This window comes from Hibiscus syriacus, unplaced genomic scaffold (genome assembly GCF_006381635.1).
Source record: "Hibiscus syriacus cultivar Baekdansim isolate YM2019G1 unplaced genomic scaffold, ASM638163v2 tig00117034_pilon, whole genome shotgun sequence".
Lineage (NCBI taxonomy): Eukaryota > Viridiplantae > Streptophyta > Magnoliopsida > Malvales > Malvaceae > Hibiscus > Hibiscus syriacus.
This window is the reverse complement of record NW_024063533.1, coordinates 4,462,137-4,487,549: the sequence shown is the minus strand read 5'-3', so window position 1 is coordinate 4,487,549 and position 25,413 is coordinate 4,462,137. Positions and strand designations below refer to the sequence as shown.

Below are 25,413 nucleotides of genomic sequence, written 5' to 3'. Positions count from 1 at the left end.
ATTAACTGAACTAGATGGTCATTTCACTACTTCCATTTTTAATTTTAGGGTAAATCTTCTTAATCCATCCATACCCTAACCAGAAAATAACCTAAACCTTCTTGAATTCGTCCTTACTTGAACCCTGAAAGTGACCTAAACCCACAGTGACAAAAACATAAAATGATCTAAATTCAAAATAAATCAAAATCTTTAAAAACTCGAAATCTGATCGAAAATGTACCTATCTGTCCAATTGATAGGTCTAATTTATATATTAGAAGCATCTTTGTATTTACCTCTAAAATCAATCAAATTAAGAGAAAGATTAAAACTTTTTAAACCAACATTCAATATTTATGAGAAGCTCGAAAAAGAAAATAGATACAAACTAAATTTAATAACATAGGTTAAATATGGAAATAAAATTGACCTGGTATAAATATAAACAATGACCAAAATTAAAAGATAATGTAATATAGTATGAACATTCAGTCTTGAATTTATTAAACCAACCGGCATAATAAACTATCAATATTCTTCTTGCCTGCAAGCAAGAGCTTCTTTGGGTATATACAGGAACATATAGCAAGTATGAACCACAGAGGCAGTTGCCTCACCCTGCTGCTATAGAGTTCAGACTTCAACGTTCCATTCGACATTCAACGAACGAAAGAAATTAAGCTAAATGTAATCAGATGGAATTGAAGAAACGAAAGTTGAGTAGTATTGTGGTTCCTGTTAATTGCTCCTGAAAATGGGATAGTAAGTTTCAAGTTCAAGCCGGTCCAAAATCTTCCACGTAGCCCATAGATAGGAAGAGTGGCCCTCAATCACATCTGTTACGTTAATCTGAAGAGAATCTAAGGAGTTAGTGCTTAGTAAATCACGGTAGCAAGGTGGAAGAAAATATAACTGGCATAACTTACATTCTCAATCCCCTGCACATCAACCGTTTGTATTCCAGCTAATCCTTGTGTAAGTAAACTGTTTTCAAGTTACAATTAGCTTGCATCAGTAAGGTTGTTGTTCAATCGGAATTTTGCTTCAAAGGTGATGAACAAAATGACTTCTTTAGGATGTAAAAAGATACACAATCCTCGGATGAGGCCATGCATCAAGAGGGATGGATAGACGATATTACAAAAAATATATAAACACATGCATTGCACCAAAATTTCAAGAATCCACCTTCCTTCGATAAGATAGAGGAACGGGAAGCACGTATCTGTTCGACAATGTGGACCCAACAGACTATCCAGTAAACATTTATATTAACATTAAAACAATTTCTATAATTTTACTAGATGACATTTAAGGCCATAAGTTATCAGGTGTACATTTAATATAGCAACAGTTCCAAATCATCTCAAAGTTGTCCATCTGGCATACCTTGCACGGAAAGCAATTCCAAGCATCCAATCATTCGAAGAGTAAGCATTTATAAACCTGCCAGCCACCATCTGCAAAGACCCTAGATATTAATCAGTATGTTCTAGTAATGAAAAGCACATCCAATTGTAAATGGAAAAAATACCTTTCTCGCTGCTTCCCAATTCTCGCCTTTAATTGCAATGGGAGCTCCAAGAAGAACAACCCTTTCTACAAGTTCAGCTGCCAAACATAGTAGAATAGCCTTAGGATATTCCAACCACCACAGCAAATCAGAAAGCTCATGAGAATAAATTGGTCATAGTTACCGCTTTGTTCAGTCTCAGACAAAGTCTGAAGACACTTGAAAATCACACGTGCTCCAAGTGAGTAGCCAATGAGTGTCACAGGTCTGAAAAGTTTATAGAGTCCCAAGGATGAACCATGGAAAGATTATTTTGCGAATGTTTTAATGTATAATAAACATTCCCCTAAATGCTACATGTATACCTGTTACCTTGGTAACCTTTCAATAAAACTTCAGCTAGCAACTTTCCTGCTTTATCCGACCTTGAAAATAGAAGATAAAGACATAGTTAAGACTTGTAAGGTGTACTACAACAGTTCTCAATTTTTCAAATAAGAATTAAATTCTAAACTCTGGAAATCCAGTATCAGCAACATCCAGCACATACAATTAAAGCAGCCTGCTTCTAGGGATTTGAATTTGTAGACAAATTCAGGTTCATAAAGATAAAACCATTGTGACAGTTCATGGAAAGAAACTTTTAGTCAAATCAGGTGATATGAACATTTCTCTGCAGCATTATCCACCTTGATATTTTGTTCGAGACACATGAAAGTTAAAGCCTTTCCCTCCTAAGATCCAGATATCAGAGTTTTACAAAAACCTAAAGCATTCAATGTGAAACCACGAACTACTAATATTTACACACTATGGTTGAAAAAACACTTCAATTTTCTCTGTTTTACTTAAATATGCAAGTTTTTCCTCACCCTCAAGTTGTTGCCTGGTTCACTTTCAATTATTCTCAAGGGTACCCTAGCAGCCAATTCTGATGAAGAGCCGCATTAATAACTAGCTATACATCTAGTACTTGCAAAACTTTATGCAAAGAATGATCCTCATAAGAGCCACAGCAAGATAGGCATCGTAAATACAGCATGGTGTGAAACAATAAAATGAAACTGGAAGACAGTTCTTCCCTTTTTCAAAGCCAGGTACTCTGCGAAAACTAAGCAAATCAAACCTGTCCACAGCAATTGACATTTTGCTGTCTATAAAGCTGGTAGCTGAAAGTAATACTGCTGGCAATGCCAATGCTGCTACAAGTGAGCTTAAAACTGTCATCATTGCACCCTGTCTCATTAACTCATAACCAATACCTGCACAACAAGAAGCAATCTCAAATATAGACAATTCTCATAATCAAAAGTCCGTTTTAAAAATCAGACATAAACCCATTACTTGAAGTTAGGTAATCCTGAATTACTGTGCTCACTGCAATCAGATTATTGGACTCCCACAGTAGTGCAAACCTATAATTTTCATTTGTCAGAAACAATGTTCTTTTCTTTCCTTTATATCTATAAAAGTGGTTTAAAAAGAAAAACAGAGGTTTCCCATACAATGGGTATGGAATAAAATTTTTATACCTTTCCATGTTGTCAATTTTTCCTTCCCAGGGCCTAGTATAATCATCCTTATTAAAAACAAATCCGGAGATCAAAATCTCAACTGCTAGTCGCTGAAATAAAAGGTTAAATAGAACATTAATAAGATCCAGACACCATAGTTTTCTATGCCACCAGAACAAAAAAAAAATTCTATAAGAACTCACGCCCTGGTTATGATAGTCTCCAATAGCTATAAATTCAAATTCATCAACGTTACCAGTTCTCCTAGCCATTTTAGAACCTGTAAGTCCAGCTCCGGCAGCTGGGTAGAACAGAGTGAAAATAAATCTTAATCAGGTATAAAAAGAACATCTTCATATCACTATGTACCAACCGTAACTCGTATTCACCAAATATTAGCTTAAAATTTCTGAAATCAAACTAAAAGTATAACTAATGATTTCTGCAGTAAGGAAAATCGACATGACAAGAATGGGTGACTCAGAAGATTCATGACTAGTCATTCACCTCCAAATGATGCAGCAACAGCAACAGAACCTGCAACAGTTCCAGCAGCACTTGCAGCAGCAGCAAACCCACTTGCCCCAATGACAGGGACTAATGTGCCTAATGTTGGAGCCAGGGCACCAAATCCAGCAGCAATTGCTGGGGCAGCTAACCCTGTTTAATAGTAAAAGTGTGATCCAAAAAGGTCAAAAACAATGAAGTCAAGACGGTTGAAACTAATGGCCGGATCAAAGGGTTTTGACAATCACATACCTCCAGTAATGGCCATCAATGCTCCTCCAGTTAAAGCAGCAGCACCAATGATGCCACGGCGCTTCCATTCCGCCCATTTGCCTCTTTGTGACTGGGATTCTTCTTCTTCTGCTTCTTTCTCTTTCGCTATAGCCATTGCAGAATAAGCAACCATCATCTCAATTCCTTCCTGCAAGCACAAAGGTCCACTAATAGGGAGAATATATAAAAAAAATCTCTAAATAGTTAAACTGGAAGGAGCTAGGTTCTTGACAAAACACCAAGCTCCATGCCCAAACACTGCTAGTATATTAGTGAGGTCCCAGAGATATTCTCTGACAATCGAGAACATTCCGTAAAAGGAATTTTAAGGGTCATATTAACGGTACAAGTTTAGATACGTATCATATCTGGTAGGTACTCAATGGTACATAAAAATTGACATCAATTCATATCTATTCAGCTATTTCTGTTACTAAAATAACATTGTTTACTGCAAGCCCTAAGAAGGAAAGATGGAAAGGGACAAAAGGTTGCATTTACAAACCATTTTTATCCACTCAATGTCAAACCAAGTTGTCAGCAACCGGAGAGCCACACGATGTCGAGCATCATAGCCCTTTCTTCGCCGGGTATATTTTTTGCTATCTTCACGAGTCTCTGCAGCTGCAAGGGAAGCTGAAAGAAGCTCGTAAAGAACCATAACTTTCCTATGAAAAGTAAGCATCTCAACCTCTTCAGCAGGTTTCTCATTCAAACTATCACCCATCAGATTATGATCATCATTCCCATGAATCACATTAGTATCACTCTCCTGCAGAGGCTCTATAGGTTGGTTTGCCACTACAGAATTTGATGGAACCTCAGGAGTAGAATATTTCTCACGATATTCCTGTTCATATTCACGAGACTTCTCCTTTTTAACCTGGGAGGATACAGAATTTGTTTCCATGCTCAATACCATACTATCAACAGCTTTTGACAGAGCAATCTGCTGCTCCAATCTTTCAGAAGAACCCTCCTCACCGTCTTCAGCTAGTAACCTCAAGAACTGTAAGAAAAGGAAACAACAAAAACATGCTTATAATATGAACAAAAAAAAATCATTGAAACATTGCTCACATTGCTTCTACAAATGATCATAAACATTATCATGAGAGAAAGGGAAACAACATACAGCTCTCAGATGATGTTTGGCCGGAGAACACCCAGCAGTTTCTTCTAGTCCAAGCCATGCTGATGAATCAATATCTAGAGATCTGAATCATGTGAAAACGAACAAATTCTTCAGAAAAAGGATGAATTTCTTAAATTTTCTGAAATTTGTAATGTCCAGAGAAAAACTCGAGATCCTAAAAGTGATGATGTCCGAATTCAAGTATTTCAGAATAGAAAAAAGGAAACTCGGGAGGATCACAATCCTTTTGATGAATTCAAATTAGGGTATCAAAAAGAAAAAGAAGAATGAGGTTGAAAACCTGAAAATGGGTCGGAGCAAACCCGAGTTTTCGTTGACCCAAAGGTCGGGATCTTCAGAGACTGAGTCGCTGCTACTACTGCTACTTGTTCGGTCCCCATAGGAAGGGTCGTCATCCTTAGGGTGAAGTCCAAGAAGACGAGTCTGATGGATCTGAGCCTGGTTAACAGCGATGGCAAACAACGCTCCCGCCGCGTACCTCTGCGTCGCCGTCAAAAACGACTTCCTTTCTCCCGCCATGCCTCGCAATTCGTTTCAACTGGTTTGAACTTATAAAGCAATTTCACGATCTTCCGCGGTCAATCTCTTGTTTGCAATAAGAAAACTTCCAAATTTTCATTTTCCATTTTTGAGGCTTTGAAAATTTTCTGTCTTGGTTGCTCTTTAACTTAATAAAAATGTAATTAAATGAATTAATCATCATTTTATTGAGTAACCAACACATATGGTCACCCTATTATTATTATTATTATTATTATTATTATTATTATTATTATTATTATTATTATTATTATTATTATTATTATTATATTTTTTTCAAACCACTTTTCTAGTATTGTTATCTTTAATGTTATGGTTTTATTTTTATTTTGAGCATGAACATTAAATTTTGTTAAGTTTACAAAGAATGGTAGCGTGTTTTTAAGTTAAATTTATTGAATTATATAAAATTAGAATGACTATTAAATTAAAATGAATGTAAACTTTTAGAGTTAAATTTATTGAATTAAGACTAAATTGATAGAATATAAGAAAGCATGCATGCTTATTACATAAATAATTTAGATATATGTTACAAAATAAATAATGCCATTACATTTATAAAGCTTATTTTTTAAGGGCGTCAAATTTAATGTCTCATCCAAATATAAAAGATGATATTTTATTTTATAAAATAAAAATTAATGATGGATGGATTTTTTTTTTTACAATTTTTAGTAGTCCCCATTATTCTTTTTCTATATTGCAGTGATTCAACCAGTGATTAATATATGTAAAAACTAAAAAGAAATTATCTGATTTTATTGTACAAAAAAAAAGGAGCTTTGTTTATAATGACATCGAAAATTCTTATCTTTGATCTTAAAAAGAAGAAAAATGCAAGGGTTAGAAGTTGATGCATTATACTATTTCATTCTAGATCTTAAGTAATTTATAATTCATGTCGTCAATCCGTTGTAGTTTAGTTGGTCAGGATATTTGGCTCTTACCCGAAAGACCCGGGTTCAAATCTCGGCAACGGAATTTTTATATTTTAGTTTTTTATCAATCAAATAGGAGGCAGGTCTAAATATAAATTGTCCCAAGTGATGAAACACTTTTTTCCTGTTTTTATCGTCTATCATAAACATCATCGTAAATTACATGCACTTGAAATTTAACCTTAAGGGGTGATTAGATAATGGAATTCAAGATTTCTGGTGGGATTTTTTTTTTCAGATTCAAATTCTCATGTTTAGATGAGAAATATTTTTAATAGGGAGTAATAATATATTTTCAACAGTAAAATTTTTTTTCTTTTTACCAGAAATATTAATCTCTTGCTTTTCTTATGTATTCTTTTATTCGCGTGTGCTAAGAACTAAAATACATATATTTTTCCGTTTGCCTATGCGATATCTTCTTCTCCCCCTTGAGAGCATGCCTCCCTCTGCGAAAAATTCATCATTCTCCTGGCAAGATTTCTTCTCATCTCCCTTTCTTTACAATGTTTTATTTGTTTAATTTTTTCAAAAAAATTAGTGTAGTCGATTTAAGTTAACCTCAAGCAATAGTTTCCTGTTTTGCTTGGATCTATTATGCCATTTTTTCATAGTTGATTCAATTAGACTCTTAGGCTTAGTTTTTTTTCACTGTGCAACCTCTTTAAACCTCTTATGTCTGCGTCGCGCAGACCACGCGCAGACGTTAGGCTTCGCAGACCGTTTGTATTTAGAAGACAGAAGCTCTTCTAAAGTCTGCGCGAGCTCTTCTTAGTGCAGATATGGTTTTATGCCTTCAAACCTCTTCAAGAATAATTATAAAATATGGTTATTTATTAAAATAATTTTAAATAATTTAATAAGGTTATTTATTTTAAAATAATTTATTTTAAAATAATTTATTTTAAAATAATTTATTATAAAATAATTTATTATAAAATAATTTATTATAAAATAACTTATTATAAAATAATTTATTTTTAAATAATTTATTATAAAATATGAATTGATTTATTTTAAAATAATTTATTTTAAATAATTTATTAGTATGGATTGATTTATTTTAAAATATGGATTAATTTATTTTTAAATAATTTATTAGCATGAATTGATTTATTTTAAATAATTTATTAGTATGGATTGATTTATTTTAAAATATGAATTGATTTATTATTGTAGTTGTATGGATTGATTTATTTTAAATAATTTATTAGTATGGATTGATTTATTTTAAAATATGGATTGATATTATTGTGTTGTTTGATTTATTTTAAAATATGGATTGATTTATTTTAAACAATTTATTAGTATGGATTGATTTATTTTAAATAATTTATTAGTATAGATTTATTTATTTTAAAATATAGATTGATTTATTATTGTAGTTGTATAGATTGATTTATTTTAAATAATCTATTAGTATGGATTGATTTATTTTAAAATATGAATTGATTTATTTTAAATAATTTATTAGTATTGATTGATTTATTTTAAAATATCGATTGATTTATTTTAAATAATTTATTAGTATATATTGATTTATTTTAAATAATTTATTAGTATATATTGATTTATTTTAAAATATGGATTGATTTATTATTGTAGTTATAATTGATTTATTTTAATCTCTATTAGTAGGATTGATTTATTTTAAAATATGAATTGATTTATTTAAATAATTTATTAGTATGGATTGATTTATTTTAAAAATTGGATGATTTTTTAAATAATTTATTAGTATGGATTGATTTATTTTAAATAATTTATTTAGTATACTGATTATATTTAAAATATGAATTGATTTATTATTGTAGTTGTATAGATTGATTTATTTTAAATAATCTATTAGTATGGATTGATTTATTTTAAAATATGAATTGATTTATTTTAAATAATTTATTAGTATGGATTGATTTATTTTAAAATATCTATTGATTATTTTAAAAATAATTATTAGTATGGATGATTTATTTTAAAATATGGATTGATTATTTGTAGTTGTTATAGATTGATTTATTTAAATAATCTATTAGTATGGATTGATTTATTTTAAATATGAATTGATTTATTTTAATAATTTTTAGTATGGATTGATTTATTTTAAAATATGAATTGATTTATTATTATGATTATATAAATTGTTTTATTTTAAAATATAAATTAATTTATTTAAAATAATTTATTATTGAAGTTGTATGAATTATTTTAAAATTAAAATTATTTAAATTTCAGTATTATAAAATTCTTTTAAATTTAAAAAATCAATTTATTTATCTTTCAGTTTATGTTAGCAGTCTGCATACTTTAAATAACACACAATCTTCTTATTATAGACTATATATTTTTAATACACCTCTCCTACTACAAATACTTACATATATAATCTACATAATACAAAACTTTTACCCATACAAAAACGAACACCACCTTAACCTTGTCAAACTTCTCCCCCCCTCCTATTTTTCCATCACCTTCCCCAGAAAACCGTCAAAACTCCACTGACCCATGCCCTCCTCTACCTTGGGCTCGCCGACGAGCTCTCGGTCTGTACCCCAGACCGTCAATGGCTCCCACCACTTCACAATCAAGGGCTATTCCTTAGACAAAGGCATGGGTGGATCGATCTCTTATCGTTCTTAGTTTTAATCGATATTTGTATTTTTTAACGGGAAACTTTACAGTTATACCGGCACAGGTAAGTTCGTCTTCTCTTCTGTAAGTCACATATATATTTTAAATATTTTTCGAGAATCATTCAAAACAATAGTCGTTGAACTCTGATCTCTGTATTTTTCGTTATTCTTTTTTTCCACTTCAATTAGGGTGGATCGATCTGTTGTTCTTTCTGGCATTAATGCTAATTTGTTAATTTAAATGCCTGTTGATCGGTTCGTCAATGTTAGAAGGGATCCTGTTTTTTCTTCATCAAATGCTATGCTGTTAATCGGTATTTGTATTTTTGAATGTGTACGCACTTCATGACCTAGATCCGCTGCTTCTTGTTACATTTTTACTCTTTGATCAAGTTTGAATTGGTTGTATCTTGGTGATTCGTGTTAGTTTGACTCAGCAGTTATCTACTGTGTGAGTTTTAACTAGCAAGATCGGAAAATTATGTTCTGTGCGTAAGAATCTCATGTATTAAATTGAAAGTGAAACTTAGGGATGGGAGGAACTATATATAGTTCTTTTGGGCTTAGTTCATAAATAATTTTGTCATTATTTATTTGCTTTATGCTAAAAAGAGTAATTTCTCGTTTGTTCGATAGCGTTGCACATTTATTATAAACTGTTCTGGTCTTGCTGAAGCCTTTTCATTATGATGTGTGGGATCTAAGTGAAAAGTTGTGCATGGGTATTGATTACCTTAAGCCGGTTATACTTTTAATACTGAAAGCTTTCTACTGAGAAGGATATAGGTTAATTAAGAATAAGACAAAAGAAAACATATGCACATGGTAGAAGTTCAGTCTGTTTTGTACAAAATAAATGCAAGTGATTGAATTTCATTATCATATTTGCTATGTATTTTTGAGGCTTCTGTAATGATATACATTCTACCTTTTTAATATGCTGCAACCTGCCATGTGGGGATTTGATTACCAAATAACTTAAGGTGGTTTATACTGTAATGATGCATGTTCTACTTTCTGTAAAATATTAGCCAAGACAATGAAAATAGATCAGTGTGAAGAGGCTGTCTGAAGAAGAATCTGCAAAGTTCAAGGGTAATTCTTTTGCAGTTATGATATTTATGCTTATATAGTGTAAGATGCAAAAAGTATATATATGTATATGCTTAGTTTAAAAAAGCGCCGCTTAAACGCGATTAAAGCGCTAAGCGACTCGAACGAGGCCCCTGGCGCTTCAGCATAGCAAAAGCACTACGAATTCATTAAGCGGTAGTAATCGACGCTTTTAGCAAAGCGCTAATCGGCGCTTAATCGCGAGTTTAGAAGATATGATTCTGGGCTTTAGCATATACGATTTTTGGGCTTATTTAGGGTTTAGTGGGCTATTAAATTATCAGTTTTGGTTTTTTTTTCTTGTAGCTTCACACTAAGAAACGAAATAGATTGGCACAATCTAGATTGAATGACATGGTGTTTGTGAAATTCAATCATGCCTTGGAGCGCCGAGCTAAAAGTAAGGAGACCGATCCCATTCTTTTGCAAGATATTGATGAGAGCAATGAGTGGTTGATGGGAAGAATGGAAGAAGATGAAGATGATGATGAGGCGGTGTTTGTTGGTGAGGATTTGACATAGAGTGATGTTGCTAACGCTTCCGGTGCATATGAGCCTAGTTATCTAATCAAAAGTAGTGAATGATGGAGCCGGACCATCGAGAAATGATAAAGGAAAATCTCCTGCTCATAATCCTATCTCTAGTAGACCATCTCGTAGATGCTTAGTTGATGAAGATGAGATGGAAGAAGATATTGGAGTGTCTAGTGATGAAGGAGATGGTGTTGTCTGAGTTGATGACGATGACGATTTAGAGGATTTTTAGTTATAAGGAATTGAGGGTTTAGAAAAATACTTTTGTTCATCTCACTTTAGACTACTTTTTGTGTAGACCATCTTTTGAGATTAGTATGCTCGTATAGTCGTATGGTTAATCGTATATAAGTATTTAAGTGTTTATAACTTATAAGTTATAAGTAAAATGACCATCCAACTCAGTTGGTAGAGCACAAGGTTCTTAACCTTGAGGTCGTGAGATCGAGTCCCACGGAGGGCATTTCATAATTCGGAGGTCTCTTACGGAAGCTGCTCTCAACCTGGTGTTGGGGGTAGCCTACTATCTTACCTCCCCCTTACCCCATATATATGGGAAAAAGGGACAGCCATTTTTTAAATTGAGAATTATATTTTGGTGTTTAAGTACTTATAAGTTTTGAATATATGTATTGACACTTTGATATTTAAGTATTTATAAGATAATTTATAATTTTTTGTATTTTTTGTGAATTTCGGCCTTTCTGGCGCTTCTTGTGCATAAAGTGAGCGCTTTTGCTTAGCGCTTAGCACTTCGGCGTCTAGGACCCTAGGCGCTTTAGGGCGCTTTAGGCTTTTTAAAACCAAGTGTATATGTATGTATGTATATATATATATATTAATAGTAGTATCTTTTTTAGTACTGTGAAATCATATATTTATACCTGAATAAAATTTCATTGCCGGGAATTGAACCCGAGTCTCCTGGGTGAAAGCCAAATATCCTAACCACTGGACGACAATGGAGTTGTAATTTGTTTATGGGGGATTAAAAATGGGCAAATTTTATGACTACCATTTGATTAATGGTGATACTTGGATGAACTTCCATCTTCGAGAAGTCATCCGTACTGCAAAGGCAATTTTTGTTCATTAACTTGCTCTCCAAGAGTTGGCTAAATAGTGTTCGTTTATTGCTTTGATGATACCTTCGGGATTGGTTTCTTGTCAAGTGTGGGATAAAAGATGCTAGTCAAAGTTGATCTGTATAGGACAAACTCTTACCGCTTTTTGTTGCAGAAGGTAGGGAACGAGATTGTATACGTTATTTTCAATAGTTCAAACATTTGATAGAAACAGCATGACAGACTCGAAGAATTCTGTTACGCTTACGAACCGATCAAGCGGAAAGATTTGTTACTTCTTTGGGCATTGTTTTCTTGATGGGAAGCTTTGGAGCAGGGAGTGAATATCCCATGTTCATTTAGCTCTAATAATGCATGTTCTACTGCCTGTAAAATATTAGCCAAGACAATGAAAATAGATCAGTATGAAGTATGAACCTGCTGTCCGAAGAAGAATCTGCAAAGTTAAAGGGTAATTCTTTTTACAGTTATGATATTTATGCTTGTATAAAGGGGAATTGAGGGCTAAGGGTTGGAATGTTAATGCAGGAATTAGGATGGACATGGAGATGGAGAGTTGGGTTTTAGACTGTAACAGATTGTTGTATACAATCAACTAGCGTCGAGTCCGGTGAAGAAGAGCTCGACATTGCTTGGTCACCAGACAGAAGTTCTTTGGAACATCTTCGATTCACTGCTGTTTCGGGAATCATCTATTCGTAGAAGTTATCTGCCTCTTGAATTTGACTGATGGTTCCTTATGCTGCAATGATGTGTTATATATGTCAGTAGCTCATTCATATTGTATGATCGGTTCCCTTGTCCCCAAGAGCTGGCTAAATAGTGTTCATTTATTGCTTTGTAATGTCAAGTGTGGATAAAAAGATGTTCATGCTAGCTTTAATGTCATTTCCCGGTGACAAACTTTTCAACTTGTTTTTCAGACTGTTTGCGTCTCTCTGCATCTCTTCTCAATAATGGACTAATGACACAGGATTTCCATTATGTTTCGACTACTCGTTTTTTGCCGGAAAACGTCGGTTTTTATCTTATCTGAACAAACTCAAACTTCTCTTTATTGAAACAGGTAAGGCAATGGATTGTCGATGCTATTTTCAATAGTCGAGATATTCGACGGAAACAATTTGCTAAGCTTTTAACCGCTTTTTTTGAACCGATCTAGCGGAAAGATCCGTCGCGCTGCACTGCCGTCCAGACGATGTTGGAATGGGAGGTTGCTAATGAAGAACAGATTATGTGTTTTCTTTCACTTATTCAAGCATTGTTTTCTGGATGTAAAACTTTAAGACAAAGTGAGCTTCCTTTGTTATGTTCATGCAACACATGTATATGTGTTTAAAATTCGATCAACGTATTTTAACTATGCTCTACATTAAATCAAAGTTAATATTTAATATTCAAGCTAATAGAATGACCTAATTGAAATGGTTTTGATAGTTTTAAGACAATTAAAATATTTTAAAATCCGGAGATAGATTTAAAATATAAGACATAATTTCAGGACTTCATGCTTTATAAAAAAACGTATAAGAACCAAAGATGTATGATTATCTCATCTGTTAACTTTGTCTTCATTCATGATAGAAACAAGTAACCTCCTTGAACGCATTAACCTCTAAAAATCGAAGCTTTTTGTCATCAACACACTATCCCAGTCAGAAAATCTCCAAAAAATATCATAAACACAGCAATATTTTTAATATATTTTTACCATAAATTGTGTAAAATTTTAATATTAATTAAAATTAAAATAATACATAATATATTCAAATACTCAAATAATATATTATCAACATATATAATTTTTATATAAATAAATTTTATTTAAATATTTAAAATTTTACTTGTTAAAAATATAGAACAAGGACAATTTAGTAAAATATACATTCCAGTAATCTTTTATTCCTTCAATTAAACACGGTAATCTTACATTCCTGTCAAACCAACCAAACACAGTAATATAACATTCCCAGTAATCTTATTCCCTAGTAATCTTTTATTTCTACTGGTAATCTTACATTCTGTGAACCAAACGCACCCTAAGAGTACTCTATGATTTTCTAAAATGGTTTCTAGGCAATGAGAGCGCAAAGACAACACTCCGCGACAATGAAGTTCTTGAGGAGGTTGAATGCCAGACATTTTGAATGGTACGACATGAAAAGGGATAACCGACTGTAAGTACGTGCTACGGACGAGTACATACTGGCAATGCCTCGTCTAATGAGCATTTAAACATCTGTTGACAGGGTCAAATACAAAAGACCAAGGTTATTTAAGTTATCGGTTCAAATATTTCCACATCTTGACTTTAGTCTATGCAATACAAGTTTACATGTAACTCCTACCCGTGCCCTTGCACTCGGACAACCACAAGTCAATGTGTTCTATCATCTTCTGTCTCACTTTGTTAACAGCATCAGGTGAACTACAGTTCTGGGCGTTACCTGAAACAAGAGAGCATCACAACTTAAGAATCATAGATTTCTGGACAATGTTTGCAAGTGCTATGCCAAGCAAGCAACATAATTGACTAAAGAAAATGTGCTTAAAACTTGCAAAGTTCTTGGAGTTTTCAGAAAGCAATAAACAGTTCTTACCTTCGATTCTTAACGGAGATTGGGGACATCCTCGCATATCAGTTCCATGGCCACAATTATGACAAGTAATAATGTACGAAGGCACTGAAATGTTCCAAAGTTCATAGAGAGTGAATATAATAAAAAGGTGAACTCCAGCAAGCAAATAATTGAACAACACTACCAAGTCTTTCCATTTTCTAGATATTCTCACAAACTAATGAAAATAAAACTAATCACAACTTAAAAGAGTTCCTAGGCCTGGCTATCATCAAGAGGTAGCCTAATAGACATCTAGGTGTCCGATGCTAGACTATCCACATTCCCAAGTGGAGCAAATAGCAACAGAGAACTTCCTATGAAGTCTCTTCTTTTAATTTGGAATCTGCGTATTCAACAAAGTAATAGGTAATGATATTGGAAGCTTACTGTCAGGAGATGACGTTTGTTTGGATGCATGGCGCCATGGATCCTGTGAACCATTCGTAAAAACAATTTTTGAACCTGCAAATTCATATTTTTGTAAGAACAAGTGAACTATACTATATGTTTATTGAATGCAATTATAGAAGCATGAAAATTTAAGCAACAAAAGCATGAACCATCATTTTAATCAAGCTAATAATTTAGCCCTTTAAATCTAAAGAAACTGTTAATCTTTCTCGACTTCGAGGTAATACATTTTCCGTTTGAGAAACCGTCTTTCATGAGCAACATATATGTAAACCCAAGGATAGTAGCAGGAAATGAATGAATGAACAGAAGGCTTCAACCTATATAGATAGGTGATCCATTTCGTGAAATGAAATCAAAGAAATAATATTTTACACAAAATGTTATTGTGTCTATAAGAACATCTAGGTACAGAATACCCCATTTCTCGCATGTGTGCAACATCTGTGTGCCGCACAGCTGCACCCCTTTTTTGATGGCATGGAAGTAGTACACAAAGACAGGTACGAGCAAGCCTGTGTGTGTAGATGTCTGAAGGTGTGGTGCGTGTAAGAAGGGAAAATTATTTGCTAGACAGCTACAAGTAACAAAGCAATTACAGACCAGCAATGACCATACATGGGAATTAACCATAGAAGGGAAAGAATGAAGTCCTTAACGCTGCAACGTTAGAAGCCTAGAAGACAAGTTCTTGTAAAAAGCATTGGAAAATTCACGTCAAAGAAAGGCAGAAAACAAGAAATATTATGGGATAACCTGCAATTTTTGTGCCTCCGTAGTATGTGTTTGTCACATCAACCTCTGGGTAGATGCCCTCTCCAAAGACGTTCTTGCAAAGATCCAAGTGGTATCTGCAATACAAGAAATGTATTTTTATGGTCGGCTGCGCCAAATAAACATACAAAAGGAAAAAGAACAGACACTATACGCATTTGCAATCTGACAAAAGTACAGATAGCAGAAATAGACACAGAAAGCAATCATAGTATTGATTAGCAATGTGATATCTAGAAACATACTTTGTATCAACTTTTGAGGAGCGGATACTATCATTTGAGGGTGCCACCTGGAAATATGCAACTTCAGTACACACTTGGAACCACCATAGCCGATCAGAATCATATTCACTAACAGTAGTGTTCTTCAAGTGATTCTGATTATAAGTTTCAACACCAACACCAAAAGTTCCAACATAATAATCTCTGACATATTTGGCATAGGCAGCCTGCAAGGTACGGGAAATAATTGTCCACAAACCATATACTCTCAGAAAACTGTAAAGGTGCATCATAATGTGTAATGCAAACGTACCACCAAATTCTCTCCAGCCTTTTTTGCTTCAACAAGAGGGGTGCATAATACATCTGGATTTCCATATTGAAACTGAAAATTTATGGACATAAAGAATAATGTTGAGAAAAAGTAATAGAGTGAGAGGACAATAAGAGAAAGCAAATCTACCGCAACAACAGCTGCATCTGCCAGGAAATAGAGGAAATCACCATCAATCTCAAGCTGGAAACATAAACAAATTGTCCGCATCAGTAATTCAGTATCAAGAGATGACAATTCCGTAGAACCTAATCACATTGCAATTTAAGTAAAGGGTTTTTGCATTGGAGAAATAAAAGGAAATTCGATTCAACCTCGGATGCACCAAACTGTTTCCTCAGTTCCTTTCCTTTTGATTCAAGACTTCGATCAACGAGTTCTGTAATTTCTTGTAACACGGCTTTGCATTCAGGACCAGCTGACTCACCAACCTGCACAAGGAAAGGTGATGGGAGAATATATTGAGGATACGAAAACAAAAATAAAATAAAAGAAAAACCTCAGTGTACAAACAGATATTTACAAGATGAACTCACTTCAACTACTCAAGCTCATCAAATTTCCACCAGTAGCTATCCTAAATATTAAGTTATTTTAAGCAAAGTATGATAATTATATCTCTTTATTCCTATGTCTATCATTCAAAGAACAATAATTGCAAATTTTCATCCTAACCTTAAAAAGAGTGAGATGAAGGGGAGCATCCATCTCTTACCTGCTTATCAAATTCAGTGTAGTTGTAAACAGCAAGAACAACAGCAGAACTTGCCAGGCTTCCACATGTTAAATGAGGAAACTTAAGACGAAACCACGCACTAAGAGCACCAGAGTAGGAAACACCAAAAACAAACCATGAATTATCAGCACCTGGTCTATTTCGCTTCAAGTTTAAGGATTCCTGCAAAAAGAGAAGCACCATTAATTTTCTTTTCAATGATAACATTAAGTTCATCTAATATAAACCCACTAAGACAATAGTAGGCAGCTTAAATGAAAAGGAAGGAAAACAATGAAGAACCTTACCTGATACCATTGACGAAAAGCTGCCAAATCAAAGAGAGCCTGCTTAGATGAAAGATATTTCAGATTTTCCGTCGTATGTGACTTAAAAGGGCTGCTTTTCCCATAGTAGCGATGCTCAAGTGAAACCACAGCTGCCCCAAACTTCTTTGCCAAAACCTGAAAACCATAACAGAAAATATACAATACAATAACAATAAGACAGGTTCTTGTTCTCAAATCAAATTCGTTCTCTCTGTAAAATAAGATTTGGGTTTGAAAAGAAATAGTAGAATTTACGCTGATGTAGTCATTGCTTATGCCTCTGCACGAAGATTCTCCACAAATCTTTAAGAAAATAGGTCCATCTGGAACTTGAAAGTAGTCAAGGAATTCATAGTAACGCTGTTTAAATTGCCGGTGGTCCTACAAGAAAGACAAACCTCAATATTAAGTAAAGAGAAAATAGAAAATTAACCTATTTTTCCATAAATTAATCAAACTTGATTAACGAAATTCAAAGATGCAAACTTTGGATGGAAATAAAAGAGATTATAAAAGGGAATGTGAGAATTACATAAGGAGAATAGTGATCGAGAGTCTGGTCGAACCAGAGCTCTTTAGTGGTTAAATAAGAGCTGCTTTCAGACAAGCGGTCGAGCAAAGTACGAGGCGTCATCACGAATCCATGGGTGAAACCCGATAGAGCCACGATAAACAATAACGAGACGAACACGACAACTGGTTTCGAAAGCCTCATCGTTGCCGTTGCCGTTTTCGTGCCGTTGCCGCTGCCGCCCTAGTTCAGAAACTGGTGGGGATATTTATGTCTTAATACACTTGAGAAAGCCAAGGTTGTTCGTTGACTGTTAAAAGACGGACGCAGGAAACCGAATCGGAAAGTCCTGGGAAGTTTATGAACTTAACGTGCGGTGCACTTTTTGAATAAATTATATAAATGGTCCCCTTTCTCTAGTCTATCTTAATTTAGTCATCGACTTTATAAAAGTTACATTCTCATTACTTTTGTTTTCGATCTGTATCGTTGAATCATTAACTCCCATTAGTTTGATGAAATGGAAACTTAGTAAAAATGGTTAATGTTTAACTTAATCCCTAAATTTTAGATAGAATATTAATTTAACCTTAAGTTTTAGAAAATAATACTAATTTAATCTTTAAACTTTAAATAAAGTCTAAAGGATAATTTTTGCCTCTATAGTAGACCTAATTTATCATTTTTTACCCCTATCATATTTTCACATCAATTTAACCCTTGAAGATATTCAATTACATCATTTTATATCTTATCCAAAACTTAAAACCTTAAAATGAGGGTTTTATGTTAGGGTTTGAGGTTTAAAGGTTATGGGGTTATAGTTTAGAGGTTATAGGATTATGGTTTAGGGTTTTAAGTTAGGAGTAAGATATAGAATGATGCAATTAAACAACTTTAAGAGTTAAATTACTGTGAAAATACGATATGAGTAAAAATGATAAATTGAATCTACTATAAAGACAAATGTGACCCTTAATCCTTAAATAAAATATCAATTTGATCTCTAGTTCCACTCAAAATCCCCGTCGTCGACTCCTGTTTCTCTTCTCCAATTCATATAACCATCGATTTTCGTCATCAATCATTGTTAATCGTTTCACTCGCGATCGTTAGACTCTTAATTTTTCAATTCACTCCTTTTAAGCTGTTGAAATTAAATTTAATATTCATTTCACCGAAAAAGCATCAAACTTTGTAAACCTAATCTAAAACCCTTGAAATTTCTTTAAATAATAAATTTATCATTACATTACTTCAAATATAAGGATACTAAAAATATAACTTTATATCATAATCTAAATCTATAACATAATACATCTATATTATAATGATAATAATTTTATTTATGTAAATTTTAATAAATTTTATATTATAAATTTAATAAAATTATAATATATAATTTATTAAAATCTACCGATCGGATTGTTATTATAATTTTTTTTCAAATATTCTGTAAAGGTCCCTTAGTTTTCTTTTTAGACAAATAAAATAAAAAAATGATAATTTTTTACTTGATCGATATAGGTAAAATGAACGTATGTAGGGTGTTGATATTGATTCTTTTCCTATATGTGAATATGCAAGTATATGCCGTATCAATATCTCATATTACCACTAACATAAGTTGATAGATAGCTCATGTGGTAAGTAATTTGATATCGTTTAAGCAATGTTTGAATTTTGAGTCTCCGTGTACGTAAAAAACCCTTACTAGTATATTCACCTACCAAAATCATGTGTGCAACATAAATAAGGCCGGATTAATCAAGAGAAAGCCTTAGATTAAAAAAAAGACACCTATATTTTTCAAGAAAATATTAGACGTCTAAACGAAAAATGAGATATAATTTGAACAATTTTTTTATATTAAGTATTTTATTTTTAATTAAGTTAAAACTCTAGAAATTATCTCATTCACTTTGTTGCGTTTTAATCTTCATATTTATGGATATTAGTTATATTCGTAACATTTTCATATTGGTCATCATATTTTTTATGAGGTAATTTATAATTTAATATTACAAAATTGCATATTTGCAATTTCTTTATAAACGTAATTTTTAATAACTAATATATGTAGAATATGAATATTTAAAGTAAATCTAACACATTAAAAAGTTTTATATATATATACTAGAATTATAAAAAAGTATAAAAATAAAATAAAAATTTTAAAAGTCGGATAAAACATCATTAACAATTTATAAATGAAAAAAAAATATGAACATGGAATGAAACACGTATTTTCTAAGTTGATTCTTCATTCTGTTCTATGAGCAAGAGATCCTCTGGGTAGTACCAAGTATACCATTGCCTTTTAAGCATTTATCTCAAGCATTCTTCCCAAGTGCTTTAACAAGTACACCCAAAAAAAATTCAACAAACAAAAATTACAAAAGAACCACTGCATTCTTTTGCTTCATGGTATGAGCTATGAAAGCTGCTTGAAAAGAAACGAAAAAGAAAGCTATTCTATTGAAAGTTTGACACTATGGTAGGAGATGATAAGTTGAGCAGCTACGGTGCAGTTAACAAACGTATAAAATGAGGCCTTCCAGATAGAATTTAACGGAGAACCAGGTGGATTATCATCGTCTCCGCTACCGGCAACACTGAGTTATTGTTCCTTCAGACAAAAAAATAAAGAACATCAGAAATTTTGCATCAAAGTTCAAAACAAGGCTATTAATATTGCATTATGAACTTCATAAATGTAACATTCATCAGTGTAATCTTGCACTTTCAACTCGAAAAATGAAGTATTTGTCGACGAAAATATGTTTAACGAACAAATGCACTCTTCCTCCTGTATTTGAAGAATATCCAGAGAGTTATGTCACCAAACTTTGTTCACATGCTCTAATCATTCTTTTATGGTACATATGAGGGAACTTAAGAAATATCTTCAGCACCCTGCTACCATGTTCTCATATCTAACTTCATAATCTGATGCTACAATCTGATATGAAACGTTAATTCTTGTATATAGATTTTGTCTTTTCATTCATTGAAATGAATGCATGCTTATTGCACATATGAAATGAAAATTTGAGGGCTTCCAATTCCAAAACATCAATTGAATCATCTCACTTCTTAATGACTGGTTTTTATAGGTATTACCCTTGAATATGTCAGAAACAACAAGATGATGTGTTTCAAATGCAGTCGAAGAAGAGAAGCATGCATAATAGTAGTTCTTACCTGATTGTTCCAGGCTTGTTCATGTATTGTATGAGGCTTCATATTCAAATCTATCATTTTAGTATCCATTTCAAGATGGCCATCAGCGTGAAGAGAGGTCTTGTCATTTTGTTGGTTCTCTACCGATGCTGGTTTAGCTGCCTGATTTTGGCATCTTTGCGTCTCACTCGGATCCGAAGATTGTGAAGTTGGGTTCCCTATATTACCAGGTTTATCCCCTGGGAACTGAAAAAAAGCAAAGCAATAAAATTCCCAGGGAACATTTGAACTCCAGGAGGAATATATGACCCAATTATCTTTTATGATCAAGTGACAAACCTCAACTCTCTGCCTTAATAGAAGATATCTTCCATGAGTTCTTTTAGCTCCAACATGTACAATCATATCACATTGCAAACATAGGGAAGTTCCATCTATTTCACAGTAAAAAAAAGCTACATGCACCATTCCAATGGAAAGAACATAAGTATCACAAACTCGCACAGGAACCTGATAATTCAACAGCTCTATAATTAAAGCAAAAGTAAAAGACAAAACGACACCTGCATATTACCAGGTGTATTTTCACATATGTCGCAGCGAGGAACGGCAGCGGGATTTGCCAGACCGACCCGGACGTGCCTGCTAGCAAGCTTATTGCACATGTGGACCTGCCACATACATCAACAGTTAAAATCAAAAGGTTCAGATATGCAGGTCAATCTAGAACAATGAGAGAATTCTAATTCTAAACAGGCATCCTTTTGATAGTAATGGAAAGGGAACTTTTGAGAAGAAATAAAATCTAATACACCAATATAAGTTTTCATTAAAGGAACTAACCTTTTCATCACAAGTACGGCAAAGAGGGGCCTCATCGGCAGCACAAAAGACAATAGCAGCAGCACTTTCACAAGCGTCGCAAAGGATTCGCATAATTCTCTCCCACTCTCATCCTCTCCCAATAGCAAAAATGTTCATATTCTTTTTCACATAATAATAAGAAATAGGCCCTGAAAACAGAAGAACCCAACTAAAGAAAAAACAAATGAAGAGAGGCTGTATTTATAATCAAATGAAATGATAAGCAGAGGCAGCTGTTGTTGTTGGGTTGGTTGGTGATAATGATGATGATGTGCAGGACGTCTTCCAGGATTGGTGACAAGGGAGAAAAAAAGTTTTCTTTTATAATTTAGAATTGATCATTAAGGGAAATAGTGAGGAAAATGTGGGTATTTAATAAACAGGCAAGGCAACAATGATATATCAAATGAACGATTGAGCAATGGCCGTGCTGTTGAGTGAAGGGTGTGTTTCGTTTTGTCAACTTGTTCATTTGGTGTTTGCTGGATGAACACCACAAGTTATATTCAAAGTTTTGGCTTTTATGAGTTGGGGAAGTTGAGAACGTCTCTTGCTTTAATCTTGCTGCCATGGGACCCAAGTTCCTGTTTTTTTCCTTGTTTCCATAAGTTTGGTTTGTGTTGTTTTGGTTGCTTTCTTTTTGCTTCTTCTGGTAGCCTAGTCATTCACACCTGCAAAGAATCTTCTCTTTATCACCGAACACATCAACCAGTACCAAATTGGTTCCACAAGCTATTGGCTCGTGATTACAGTACTACCACTATCATAGATGAGATAAGATGGGGCTAAGGAAAACTTACGTTTGTGGGTGTAGACTGCTTAGATCAACCACTGGTTGAACCGGGACAATTTGCTTCAATTCACTGTCTTTTCTTCACCAAAATCGTTTTTTTGCCAAGGTCATTGTCTGTCTTGTCTTCGACTGAACCATGGTAGGCAAACATGTTGAAGAGTGCGCCATTGTTTCTTCAGTAAATATGAGTTCACTGAATCATAATGAGAGCAGAAATCAATCTCGACTGAAGGTTTCTATGTGCTCATTGTGGTGTCCATTTCTTCTTCCTTTTGATGTGATGTCCACATTTTCCTCTGCCGCCCAAAACTAAATTCAATTGAAAATAGAGGAATCAATTGAATGGCTTTAATTGGTAATCATATGCTGCAAATTTGATATTAACAGGTAACAACTGAGGCTGACCTAGCCAAGGCCAAGGCCTAATGTGGCAATCTCCTAGTGTTTACTGACCATTTGCCTCGTCTTGGATTACAGGGCATGCTGTAAATTTTACTGACCACTCATCAGACAGAAATTGGATAAAGAAGCATACCTAGAAAACCCAAAGAAACAATTCCATGGAACATGTCTGTTGGGTCCAGCGGCTGAGATATATCCCTCCAAATTCCGTCTACAGAAGTGATGAGCTGGGATTGTAGTTTAGATTATAGCCATGGACCACAACTCCATATTATAAACTTATTAAATATTATAATCAATACCATTTCTTCATGGAACCAAGACATATAAGACCTGTAAAACAGTTGCAGCATATAAAATCTGAAAGAAAAGCATAGTTATTTGACTTTCTTCTTTAGAGATTCATTTTTCATATCCATGCACAAGCTCTATGCAAAGGGTTCTTATGTTTTTTCTTTATAAATTAGCAAAATCGGAACAGATTTTGGATAACAAGCACGGTGGTAAGGAGTTGTGATGAAGATGGTACCGGAAGGAGGTGAAAGAAAAAATCTGTTGAGAAAGAATTTTGAAATGAATTCATTTGTATTATACATTTTATGTTTTTCAACCTTTTACCATGAACATAACTGTTTATATAGTCAACCCATCAAGTGATTATAGTAGTCATGTTTGTAGGATATATGCATTATTAATAATTAAGAAATATTCTAAATAAATATTACCTTATAATCGACACAAACTATTCAAAAATAAAACTATTTATATAGTAATAATAAGTGATTTTTAAATACATCTAATCAAATACAATCATGTGCTCTTATATTATATATGACTACTGAATTTATTTATTTTAAAATACATTTATTAAATATTTCTATAAAAAAAATGCATTCATTAAATGCAAATATATAAAAATAAATAAGTAAACATAGTTTAGAATATTCAAATTAAAATATCAATGCTAAGGATGAAAATTTGTTATTGTAGCAATAATTTTTTTTTTGTTTTTGAACAATTTGTACTTAGGATGAGGGGAAATGAAAATTTTACTGGTAATGGGTATTGAACCCACAATCTATGAGAGAGGGGAGGTATCAACTGATAACTTTTAACCACTTGCTCTAGAAATTATTGAATCTTTGCAATAAGTTTTAAAAAGTAACTCAAAAAATATAATGAAGTTAAATTTTCTCCAAAATCTCATGATAAAATATTTAAATCTTTATTTATAATATTCTCAAGAAAATTATGAAATACCGATTATTCAAATTGTGGGATGAATTTATTGCAAATAATAAGAAATGAATATAGTAGTTGTGCGAACATAGATAATAAAGGAGAGAAGATTGCAAAGATAGTGAGACTATGGAGGTACGTGAAAGTTACACTAATAACATATTTTGATAAAGAAATTGTTATGTTCACATTTAAGTGTAAATGCACCTATCATTGAATAAGAGCAGGAAGAGAAAAGGATAAGAAGTTGATTTTTCAACATTATCTATGAATCTCCAAAAGATCAATTGGCTTGGTTTGGTTCAACAGTAGCGCCGAAATCATCGGCTGATCATTCATCTGCATCACAATTTATGTGAATTTGACTAAGTTTTTTTCTCCTATATCAGGATAAGTAGAAATCAAGTTGCAAAAAAGAAATAATTAAACAGGTTAATGACAGGGGATGGCAGTAGAGTGATGAATGTTGCTCGAAGTCGAAGGATCAAGTCTAGGGATCTAGGCTAAATCAAAGAATGAGATTGAAGATGGATTCGGATTTTGACGTAACTTAGGATTCTTGAGGATGAAGTTGTTGGAAATCAAACAAGAAGATGATGATTAAAAGATAATGGATAATATATAATGGATATGTAAAAAGAATTATGAAAAGATAGATAAAACAATGAAAGCACTTGAATATCCCTAGTATGTAGAAGTTTTGGTGATAAGATGGATATGGTGATGTAGTTGTGGTGGGATGATGATGATAAGGATGAAGGATAAATGTCGTACGAACTTGAAAAGGCAAACTCGATAATCGGTCTTAACCAGCTCTCCTAATCGCAATGAAAAGGCAAACTGGAGTGTGAAGATATTCTTCACGAAGAACTTTAAAGAACTTAATGATAAAGAATGTCTCGAAGGCACAAGATAATCAACACTTGCAAAAATGAACTCTCGTTGCAAGAAAAGATGTGATTACAATGGTGAATTGAGTCTCTTTATGTAAGGTGAGGATTTCCATGAATCTAAGTATTTAATGAATAAAATAACAATAAACTAAAGATAAGATAATGTTTGATTTCTACCTTAACTCCTAAAATAATAAATCTAATGCTATATTAAATTATATTAAAAAAAATCAACAAAAATATAAAATATTGAAAATTTGTAATATTTACAAAAATCTTGTAGTAATCTCGTATAGGAATTTCTACTTACGTTGTTTTCATTAAAATGA

The 25,413-nt window shown here is 33.0% G+C and overlaps 3 protein-coding genes and 1 non-coding gene across 6 annotated transcripts; all 4 read right to left on the bottom strand.

Annotated features, from left to right (window-relative positions):
• Nucleotides 1-665: 665 nt before the first annotated feature.
• LOC120196950 (transmembrane and coiled-coil domain-containing protein 4-like) lies at nucleotides 666-5,598 on the bottom strand. 2 transcript variants are annotated; one of them, XM_039198618.1, is made up of 15 exons: nucleotides 5,226-5,598; nucleotides 4,925-5,006; nucleotides 4,295-4,798; nucleotides 3,769-3,937; nucleotides 3,517-3,669; nucleotides 3,213-3,310; nucleotides 3,028-3,119; nucleotides 2,840-2,910; nucleotides 2,622-2,757; nucleotides 1,861-1,920; nucleotides 1,680-1,762; nucleotides 1,517-1,593; nucleotides 1,372-1,442; nucleotides 909-966; nucleotides 666-831 (listed from the first exon to the last, which is right to left on the bottom strand). In XM_039198618.1, the coding sequence occupies exons 1-15, from the start codon at nucleotides 5,462-5,464 to the stop codon at nucleotides 721-723; spliced, it is 2,004 nt and encodes a 667-aa protein (XP_039054549.1). In that variant the 5' UTR covers nucleotides 5,465-5,598; the 3' UTR covers nucleotides 666-720. The 2 variants fall into 2 exon arrangements, 1 of the variants encoding a protein (XP_039054549.1); XR_005523227.1 differs by lacking the exons at nucleotides 666-831; nucleotides 909-966; nucleotides 1,372-1,442 and having other exon boundaries at nucleotides 1,529-1,593; nucleotides 1,868-1,920.
• A 6,002-nt stretch (nucleotides 5,599-11,600) lies between these two features.
• TRNAE-UUC lies at nucleotides 11,601-11,672 on the bottom strand. The gene has a single exon. It is a non-coding gene; the product is annotated as a tRNA-Glu (tRNA).
• A 2,272-nt stretch (nucleotides 11,673-13,944) lies between these two features.
• LOC120196952 (probable serine protease EDA2) lies at nucleotides 13,945-17,957 on the bottom strand. Of its 2 annotated transcripts, XM_039198620.1 has the most exons (13): nucleotides 17,732-17,957; nucleotides 17,455-17,580; nucleotides 17,179-17,334; nucleotides 16,871-17,053; nucleotides 16,470-16,586; nucleotides 16,285-16,338; nucleotides 16,135-16,206; nucleotides 15,843-16,048; nucleotides 15,580-15,674; nucleotides 14,800-14,874; nucleotides 14,392-14,475; nucleotides 14,140-14,238; nucleotides 13,945-14,030 (listed from the first exon to the last, which is right to left on the bottom strand). In XM_039198620.1, the coding sequence occupies exons 1-13, from the start codon at nucleotides 17,912-17,914 to the stop codon at nucleotides 14,023-14,025; spliced, it is 1,458 nt and encodes a 485-aa protein (XP_039054551.1). In that variant the 5' UTR covers nucleotides 17,915-17,957; the 3' UTR covers nucleotides 13,945-14,022. The 2 variants fall into 2 exon arrangements, with proteins under 2 accessions (XP_039054551.1, XP_039054550.1); XM_039198619.1 differs by lacking the exon at nucleotides 13,945-14,030 and having other exon boundaries at nucleotides 14,048-14,238.
• A 1,999-nt stretch (nucleotides 17,958-19,956) lies between these two features.
• On the bottom strand, nucleotides 19,957-22,139 carry LOC120196953 (B-box zinc finger protein 18-like). Its single transcript, XM_039198621.1, has 5 exons — nucleotides 21,737-22,139; nucleotides 21,468-21,564; nucleotides 21,233-21,348; nucleotides 20,915-21,139; nucleotides 19,957-20,339 (listed from the first exon to the last, which is right to left on the bottom strand). Exons 1-5 carry the CDS (start codon nucleotides 21,827-21,829, stop codon nucleotides 20,331-20,333), a joined length of 540 nt encoding a protein of 179 aa, XP_039054552.1. The 5' UTR covers nucleotides 21,830-22,139; the 3' UTR covers nucleotides 19,957-20,330.
• Nucleotides 22,140-25,413: the final 3,274 nt, after the last annotated feature.

Excerpts from the sequence above, each read along its gene's own strand:
- LOC120196950 (XM_039198618.1), bottom strand. The coding sequence starts at position 5,464 with ATGGCGGGAGAAAGGAAGTCGTTTTTGACGGCGACGCAGAGGTACGCG. Across the intron at positions 3,670-3,768 it reads ATTGATGGCCATTACTGGAG|GGTTAGCTGCCCCAGCAATT; the intron begins GTATGTGATTGT and ends ACTATTAAACAG. Across the intron at positions 3,120-3,212 it reads GAGACTATCATAACCAGGGC|CGACTAGCAGTTGAGATTTT; the intron begins GTGAGTTCTTAT and ends CTTTTATTTCAG.
- LOC120196952 (XM_039198619.1), bottom strand. The coding sequence starts at position 17,914 with ATGAGGCTTTCGAAACCAGTTGTCGTGTTCGTCTCGTTATTGTTTATC. Across the intron at positions 17,335-17,454 it reads TAAGCAATGACTACATCAGC|GTTTTGGCAAAGAAGTTTGG; the intron begins GTAAATTCTACT and ends TATGGTTTTCAG. Across the intron at positions 14,239-14,391 it reads ATCTCCGTTAAGAATCGAAG|GTAACGCCCAGAACTGTAGT; the intron begins GTAAGAACTGTT and ends CTCTTGTTTCAG.
- LOC120196953 (XM_039198621.1), bottom strand. The coding sequence starts at position 21,829 with ATGCGAATCCTTTGCGACGCTTGTGAAAGTGCTGCTGCTATTGTCTTT. Across the intron at positions 21,565-21,736 it reads GCCGTACTTGTGATGAAAAG|GTCCACATGTGCAATAAGCT; the intron begins GTTAGTTCCTTT and ends TGTATGTGGCAG. Across the intron at positions 21,349-21,467 it reads CATATGTGAAAATACACCTG|CTTTTTTTTACTGTGAAATA; the intron begins GTAATATGCAGG and ends TGGTGCATGTAG.